Source organism: Tuber melanosporum (genome assembly GCF_000151645.1).
Source record: "Tuber melanosporum whole genome shotgun sequence assembly, scaffold_59, strain Mel28".
Lineage (NCBI taxonomy): Eukaryota > Fungi > Ascomycota > Pezizomycetes > Pezizales > Tuberaceae > Tuber > Tuber melanosporum.
Window position 1 is genome coordinate 141,360 of NW_003299105.1, and position 8,626 is coordinate 149,985.

The 8,626-nt window shown below is 47.2% G+C and overlaps 3 protein-coding genes; 1 reads left to right on the top strand and 2 right to left on the bottom strand.

Moving 5' to 3' along the window:
- Positions 1 to 819: 819 nt before the first annotated feature.
- On the top strand, positions 820 to 3,028 carry GSTUM_00009570001 (uncharacterized protein). XM_002840787.2 has 2 exons: positions 820 to 993; positions 1,139 to 3,028. Exon 2 carries the CDS (start codon positions 1,541 to 1,543, stop codon positions 2,624 to 2,626), a length of 1,086 nt encoding a protein of 361 aa, XP_002840833.1. The 5' UTR covers positions 820 to 993; positions 1,139 to 1,540; the 3' UTR covers positions 2,627 to 3,028.
- Positions 3,029 to 4,252: 1,224 nt separating this feature from the next.
- On the bottom strand, positions 4,253 to 5,480 carry GSTUM_00009571001 (uncharacterized protein). XM_002840788.2 has 2 exons: positions 4,882 to 5,480; positions 4,253 to 4,802 (listed from the first exon to the last, which is right to left on the bottom strand). Exons 1-2 carry the CDS (start codon positions 5,131 to 5,133, stop codon positions 4,293 to 4,295), a joined length of 762 nt encoding a protein of 253 aa, XP_002840834.1. The 5' UTR covers positions 5,134 to 5,480; the 3' UTR covers positions 4,253 to 4,292.
- Positions 5,481 to 5,713: 233 nt separating this feature from the next.
- GSTUM_00009572001 (uncharacterized protein) lies at positions 5,714 to 7,192 on the bottom strand. XM_002840789.2 has 3 exons: positions 6,959 to 7,192; positions 6,513 to 6,817; positions 5,714 to 6,413 (listed from the first exon to the last, which is right to left on the bottom strand). The coding sequence occupies exons 1-3, from the start codon at positions 6,974 to 6,976 to the stop codon at positions 6,251 to 6,253; spliced, it is 486 nt and encodes a 161-aa protein (XP_002840835.1). The 5' UTR covers positions 6,977 to 7,192; the 3' UTR covers positions 5,714 to 6,250.
- Between the last annotated feature and the right edge of the window lie 1,434 nt (positions 7,193 to 8,626).

Below are 8,626 nucleotides of genomic sequence, written 5' to 3' on the forward strand. Positions count from 1 at the left end.
TGGATCGTCAAAATCCAGAATGCGCATTGTAGACGGTGAGAGTGAGACAACGATCCAAAATTTCCCCCGGGGCTTAGAATAGTGGGATAGTCAGGCTTTTCAAATGGATAGGCACTGACGTCTCAGACCTCTTTTTTCTTTCTGGAACGCAATTTCCTAGTTCAATCTGAGCCTCTGCCATCATAGTGTCAAGAGAAGAGATGAAGCTTGCGAAAATTGGCTATGATACTGACAAACTGACCACCTTTGGGGGGATGATAAGCAGCCACAGCCCTTAACTGCCGGCATTCCGTAAGGTCTGAGTGAGGAGTACTTTACTCGTACAGTGGGAATTACAATGAACAGTCTGTCTAATACTCACGACAACATTTTCCTTTCCTATTACTGGGTCCTCCTAATGATGATGCCACCTGCAAAGCCCTCAGAGGGGAGCAGAAATGTTGATGTTCCTCTTTGAGGCTGAGATGTCGACCGATGGGAACCAGACTTCCCCCTCAAAAGGTGCCGATACCCCTAATACCGGTACTTAGAGTAGGCTACGGGTACTCGAGCGCTGTACTATCATAGTACTGGTGTCATGCCGGTAATGACCTCGAGGGCCTCTCACAGGAGGGTAACCTGGCGCTCAACGGGAAATTTTCATGAACCACAAAATGTTGGGTTTAGGTTGCAGATGTGCCCTCTGGCCGTGCTGTGCCTCTTCTCTGAGAGGCGCACCCCCCAAAAAGACTCCTTCCTCTTCTCCCGCTCATCCAGTTTTCCATTCCCCTCTCCCCCTCACTCGCTCGTATTCTTTCGTTCCCCCCCGGGTGTTTCCCTCGTTCCAGTACTATAGATTATTTCTCTTATCCCTCCCCCTTCCCTTCCATCTCCTCGTTCACCCAACCGCTCATTGCTATCGCCACCGCAGCCTTCGTTTTTCTGTGCTCGGTACTGTCATTCCGTCACTCTCTATTCCGTCATTCCTGTTTCGCGCGCCTACAACTACTCTTGGTATGTCATTTCCATGCTTGTCCTCCATCCCCTTTCTCTTTTGGCCAAGCTTCTTTTCCCCCAGCCTTCCCCAATTTGGGTTCAATATGGACGAGTCCTTGATTCGTGGGGAGTCTGTTTACTGATTGTTACTTCTTCCCTCCAGCAGTTACATACCCTTCCCACTCTCGTTCAAGTTGCTTCTTATCCGCTCACGCGCACTCGTACCCCAAAATAAATATTCGGGTTGTCATTGTCGCTCTTTCAACGCTTTTTTAGTTCTGCTATCCCTTGTGTTGTCCACTCTTAACAACACAGATCCCTTTTTTTTCCCTTTTCTGTCGGAAGTTATTTGGCGTTCCTGCTAAAAAGGAAAAAAGAAAGAAAGCTGGCCGAGTTTGGAGCCAACGGCGTGGGTGCTTTTAGCGGTTACTGTACTGTATTTCAGGGTTGTATTGTGGCAGACTGCGCCTCGCTTCGCTACCGCTTCAGCTTTGTCACCCTTCGCCAGCACAGAACAGAAATTACGTTCCCTTATTCAAAGATACCGTCGTGAGAATAATCTATCATGCGGTGGAACACTTCGTTACTCTTGTGCCTCTTACTAGCGCTGCTCGCCACCACCGTCCTGTCGCAAGACTCTAATACGGAGAATCCTCCTGCGTCGACAAATAAACCTCCGGAGACATCAAAGCCGCCTGATCCGACAACAAAAGAAACACTCAAGGAAACATCTAAGGAATCCCCAACAAAGGAGGATGACAACAAAACTTCCGATATTGTAGGATCTACGGTGCCCGCGCGCATTACTGCGAGCAGTACCTCCGGGGCCCAAGACACGGGCACGTTTCCCACCATCGGAACTCGGATTCCATCAATTTCAGGGGGCATTGCAGCAGTCACGCCCACTGTTACTGTTCCACCCACTGCAAACGCACCTTTCATGCAAAAGTCCTCGCTACCTGAGGGAACTGTATTCATTGCTGTGGGATCTGCGTTGGGACTATTCGCCCTGTCGGTCATTCTTTGGAGATGTCTTGTCGCCTGGTCACTCCATCGTTCAGTCAAGCGTGCAGCGATGAATGCTAATCTCTCAGACACCAAGGCCCTGATTCGCCCGCCCCCCAACAGTGGAAGCAATGGGTTCTATGCAGCAGGTCCTGGCTCCACCCTATCACTCGACCACCTAGGTGCACCACCCCGTCCAGGAACCAACCCGAACCGCCAACAAAACCCCACCAGCTTATTCTTTTCTCCAACCGCTGGAGCAGGAAATACGGGTGGAGACAGACGGTCCCAATACCTTCCTCCAGGACACTATGCTGTTGGAGCCCGCGACAGCGTGGCTGGGTTGGCTGGTCTTCCAAATTCATCACACACGCATCTCGCAACCCACAGTGTCTCCTCAAATCGCTACAACCCCAACCGAGGCATCGGAATTTCACCACCAGGCTCACCACTCATCGGTCCTACTGGCCCCGCTACTCGCGGCGGCAGTAGCCACAGCGGTGGCCAGCAGTTGGGCGGCCTCAGAGGCAGCGAAAGCCACACATCCCTCAATCTACCGCCCACAGGCAGAGCTCCAAGTGCATACCTCGAAGACCTCTTTGAGAACCACCGACAAAAGAACCCTGGAAACAGCGGTCGGCATTAACCATGCTCGTGTCATAATTAGCTGGAAGTCAAAGGAACTGAATTTGACCACCCTTTTTTCTCTTCCTACTATATAAAAAAACACAACTTCACCTCCCATATATGGCCTGTTTTGTTTGTGTTGCGCTACAAGATTATTCTTTCTTCTTTTAGTCATTGCTATGGGCTGGGCGCTTCAATTGATTTTTTTTTCTTTTTTTTTTTTCTTTTTTCCACATCCTTACCTTTCTTCTGTGCTTGTTTATTTAAATTTGCAGATAATAGTCAGCAGGGTGGATGCTGGGAGATCTTGTCACATTTTTTATATGTATGTAGTTAGGAGGTCAGTTTTGTGGGATTTTAATTCTTAGAAAGACGAGTCAAGCAATCCAAGGTTGCTAGGATGTTTATTTCCTTTCTTTAATTTACTTGCTCACTTTGGAATACAGTGTTTGAGAAACAAAGCAATGGTAATATTATCGCAGCTCTATTGAGGTTTTAGGTATTCTTAAGTTCGCAGGGTGTTTCGTATCACGCAGATAATCCTGGACTAGTACAATTACGAGTACTCGAGTGCACCATAGCAGAATACCACCATATCACCGTATCACCACCTGCACCTACCCACCCACCTCTGCACCCTACCCTCTTTGGTGTCCGAGACAGTAACCAGATCATGCGAAAATCAGCCTTTCCAACCAACCACTATTTCGTGAACTCGCCTAAAGTGGTTTTTAAAATAATAGTCAAGTGGTGAATATAGGATGCGATTTTTATCAAATTTTTTCTTAACCTCAGATATACGATGTGCCGGGTAATTCGAAATGGTCACAGTACAGCATCTGTTGAAAGAGCTCGTTGACCAGCATTTTGGATTTACCATCACTCAGCACATTAACGCCGTTACTATGAGCAGGCGGAAGGGTCAAAAGGGCCAGTTTTCTCAGTGGTCTCACTGGTCTCACTGGAGGTATATTTTCTCCTGTTTCCCGAACTAAATCTTTGCAATATTTTCGCCAATGCCCGCTGCATGCCGTTATTGTGAGAACCCCAATATTTGGTTTGATCCGGCCCCAGTAGCTCTGCATACCTAGGATCACTGAGCGAGTGACAACTCATGACTACTTGATTTTTCTACAAAATGAGAATTGCTAGTACGATCCCTGTTTTTATGAGTGACGGGACGAAACATGTCGTTTTGGGTTGAGTTAAGGGAACGGTAGCCATGAGTGTACTTATTGCATGGTATTATATAATACAGTGGGAAGAAAAGACCATACAAAAGTATGGATGATGCCGAAGAGAAAAGAAGGGAAAAGAGGTAAATTTTTTTTTTATCAACCACAGATTGGGTGGTTACAAGCATTTCTTGTTAGGGACTACGTTGTGGTTCCTCTGCTTGTTGGTTAGTTCGTTGGCTAGTTGGGTTCCTATCCCGTAGGGAGAAAAGGAAGTAAAAGGGGGAAAGAAAGAAATCGGTATCTTAATACGAGGGAAAAGGGAAGAAGTGAAGTGAAAATTCAAGTATGAAAGGAAAGAAAGGAAAATTTAGAAGAACAATAGAATAACTAGAAATTTAGTACTCGAGGGGGTTTTTTTATTTTTATTTTTATTTTGGGATTTTGTGGCTCCTCTCATCAACAAAAAGAAAAGAGAAAATAGGGGAATTTTTTTTTAGAATTTAAACATTAATGCAACAAAAGCTCCACAATCCTTTCCGCCTCCATATCCGATATATTCCTACCTCTGCGGACACCGGCGTGCTCGAGCGCGCGCACGATGCTCGGTATGGGGAAGCCCATGGGCGTAAACCGCTCAATGACGATGGGTGGGAAGCCAGAGTACTCTTGTAGTCTCCTCTGCTCCTCGCTGACCAGTGGTGCGGCAGATCGCGGGAGCTTTGCAGCATGGCTACCGGCGGGAGAAGCAGAGGAGGTGGCGGCAATGTTGCCAGCGGGATTGGTCGTAAGGTCGACTACTTCTGCTTCCGCTTTAGGCGCTCCGGCGAAGCGATGGGCCCATTCTTGAGCTTTGACTCGGAAGGCGCCGGGATTTTTGATCATTTGCTGCGCGACTTCTGCGTCTTGTGGGTCTGTGGGCTCTGGGGCGTCTAGAAGAGATTGTAGTGAGAGAAGGGCCGTCTTGATAGTCAGGACTGGGGACCATTTTTGCGAGAGGGTGTCGAGGCAGATAGCTCCCTGGATCCCAGGTTTTGGTATCGTTAGTCGTGCTTAGTTAGAAAATGGTGTAGGAGGAGGAGGAGGAGGAGGGAGGTACAGTTTGAGAAGAAACATTAGGATGCCAAATCTTTGTGATGAACTTCATGCGCGGTGGCATGAACGGGTAGTTGTCTGGGAGTTTGATGTCTACAACAAATTCCCCGCCTTCGTATGGAGTCCCGGGAGGCCCGGCGAAGCGACCCTGTAGGTGTGTCATATCCGCTTCGTCCAGGGGAGTGGCATGCATCCCACTGGTAGTATCCTTCGCCATGTCGTCTAGCTCTTTTAGAATTCGTCGGCGGGTGGCCATCTTTGCTGGCTCTAGGCGCAAGTGATTGGGAATTTGAAGCTATTTAAAGCTGTGGTGTGGGTGTCGTAACTGTTGAAAGTTGTCAAGGAGGGTGTGCAAGTGAATAGGGTCAAGGTGATTGTATATCTAGAGGCAGGAAGTAAGAGATGGGGGAGGGGGAGAGGAGGAAATGGGGGAGGAGAGTATTGGAAGATGGCTAAATATTATTCGATGAACTACCGCAGGGGCAGATATTGACGGGAAATGGAATCTGCAAGTACCAGTAGGATGGTACAATGCACCTTTGCGAGAGAAGATTGGCACTTCTTTCCCTTAACTCCTATTCTGTGGAACGGGTTGGTGGTGAAGCGCAAGTTGAAAATGTAAGAAGGTTACAATTGAGGGTGTGGGAATTGTGATATAGATGGGGCGGCTCTGTGACAGGCGGGGTCTATCACGGGATCTTATCTAATCTTGTAAGGTAACTTAATGCTTTCGAGTGAGGGATAATGATGGGTAGGTTGAGGAAGTTAATCACCTGCTACCTAAAGTGGACGTTATAGTGCGGTAGCCAAAGGGGTCTACAGATAGCTGAGGTAAGCTAGGTAAGGTTGAATCTTCGTTCACCATAGTTATTTTCTTACAAGCTTTCCTCTCTCCATAAGTATGTTTTCACATTCTCAAAGATCAGTAAGAAACGTTAGAAGAATTACGCGCTTTGGTGTGGGGTGTGGTGAGTTGGGGATGGGATAGCAGGGTGATGAGGTGAACAAATGCCAGAGGTTGGAACTGTGGGCCGATGCTATGCGCATACAATGAAAAAACGAAAAAAAAAACCAAAAACTAGGATTCTGGGGGACTGAAAGCGCAGAAACATGGAAAACAGGAGGCAGAACGAGTGACACTAAAATCAAAATGATAGCCTCTAGAAGAAGCTAGACACTTCTAAACGTCGGGAATCATTAGACGATAAATAAATCCAAGCTTATGCTTAGAAGAGTAAACCTCGTCCCTAATACCATGTCACTAGCATACATGCATTGTCCAAGAAATTTGTCCTGTGAGGTGATCAGAGTTGTGCCTTGGAAAACGAATGTAAGGTGGTCGCTTGTTTTTGGAATTAAGAATAACAAGCAGTCTAGATACTTTCGAGTTGGCTCTGGAGCTCCTCCAAATCGTGCGCAGCTTTTTTGCTCATTTCGACGGTCTCATCGTACTTCTTTTCGAGAGCATCTTTCTCGGCTTCAAGGGTAGCAACTTTGCGCTCGTAGTGCTCGGCCTTGACATCGGTGAGACGCAACCTGGAGGAAAAACATTTAATAAGCACTGTACAAGCACATAGCACTGGGGTAGGAGGAATGGGTAGAAAGAGGAATATAAGAACTATGGGGATAACATACTTCTCATTGGTCTCTCTAAGGTTCTTTTCTGCTTCTTCCGCCTCTTCCTCGAGCAACGCAACTTTTCTTTGCAGGTTTTGCATTTCCTGACTGTTGTTCGAACCAATAACATGAGCTTCCTTCTCTTCCTTGAGGCGTGTCTCGAGCTTTTCAACATCTGCTTCCAGAAGATTTTTTTGGTGGTTTAGGGAGGTGATTTCTTGCTCTTTTTGTAGATTTTCTTGCTCAAGGACTTTAATCCTAGCTTGGAGTTCGTCGTTCTTCGTCTGCACGTCATCTACCTCCGCACGGAGGGCGATCATTTTCTGAGCGTAGAGACATTAGTGTTTGAATTTTTGAATATCAGGAATAGAAGAAGCATAGATAGTTTTTATCATCTCAGGGGCAGCAGATGGGAATCATTTTGAAAAGCAGGAAAAATAGGTAGAAGTGGAGGAAATCCTTACCTCCTTAACTTTCTCCATCTTATGCAATAATAATGAGGGGTGGTATCAAGGAGGGGTATCGATAAAGAAGATCAAAGAGTTTGTGGGGATGACAGTGAATAATAAAGGAAGTAGTAGCGGTGGTATTGAGATGAGCAAGGGGGATGAAGTGAAGAGTAGAACGGTCCTCGAGTAGAGAAAGTCTAGAGGTGAGTTGGCAGCAGGATGGTAAAGACTTGTGCTGTTCGAGGTAAGTTAGTGGGGGGAAAGACTATGATCAGTGCTCACAGCTCGCTTCCGGGTTCTTGGCACGTAGGGGAGACATGATCCCTAAATTAGGCATGCACTGCTGACACCCATTGTATGGTTGCTGTGCCAACAAGCCACTTGGGTGCCATCTAGTGTCCTAGTCCCTTCCATGTTTACCGGAATTCTATCCAAAACTCCTTCCTTCGGCCTTCGCTAGACCTTTCATCAACCATACCCAATTGTCCACACAACCACACAATGCTTGCTGCTAACAAGGAGAATGATATCGTCGTTCATGGGTCACACTTGGGCAAGGTCAATGGCAAAACCCCCGGCCCTTCGAGGCTGCACCCAAAAACACCCTACAAAGTCCCTCTGAAGGACGAGAACGTTGTCGGGAAAACTGGCAAAAAAGCGCTGTTTGTTGGAAAAGATTCATCGTTGTTTATTACCCCGATTGGTGAGCTTAACATCCCACTCTCTATTATTTTAGCTTCGCAAACTCACAAGTTCGTGCATTAAGGTCCTAGAGGGGGCCCTAGAAGACCAGCTTTAACTGGTAAAACAACCAATGCAAAAGCAAGGATATTTACTCCCCCTGAAGGAAGGTCTGTCGACCAACGTCAGAAGCCCCTTGGAGGTCTATCGCGTCTAGTCACCTCTAAGAGATCTGTTTCGGACGATGTGCGTCCTGTTTTGAGTGATGGAGACTATCCGGAGGTTGAATACATGCCTCCGTGTCCTCCTGGTATTTCTTTCTTCGTCCAGGTATTCCTCTTAGTGCAAACGCTTACAATTGACAGAGCTTCCTGACATCCCTGATGACTTCTCGATTCCTGATTACGGCAGACTAAGCAGAAATATCTATCGAGAATGTCATCGGCAATTCCTCCTTGATATCGATGAGTTCGGGAAGACGAGTATCGAACGACAGCAGGAGGAAAGCGAGCGACAGATCGATGCTATGCTTGATGCAGAGACTGAGGAGCTATTGAAACCTCTTTCCCTGAAATGCAGAGATGCTACAAGGCCCAAGAGAATCATTACAGTTAGCTCGGATGCCTCTGACGCAATGGCCCGAGTGGAGGAAACTGTCGTAATAAAACCAACTACGACTAAAATGCCCATATCAAGGTCCACGCCGGCCTCGAGGCTGGCACCAGTGCTCAGCACTTCTTACTCCGCTACTCCGGGCAGCGGATTATCGACGAATATAGCTGCGAAATACACGGCCTTATCCTCCAAACCTTCAACCTCTTCATCTTCAAATGCTAGGCCCAAAACTGCTAGTAGAACTGTTAGTCACTCTCGGTCGGTCTCTACCTCCGCCATCAAGAAGCCCCTTTGCTTCCCGCATGGTTCCAAGGCGATGCCCCCTCCTCCTTGTCCCCAAACTAGAACACCCAATTCCGCGAATTACAGAGCTGCCATAGGGCAAAC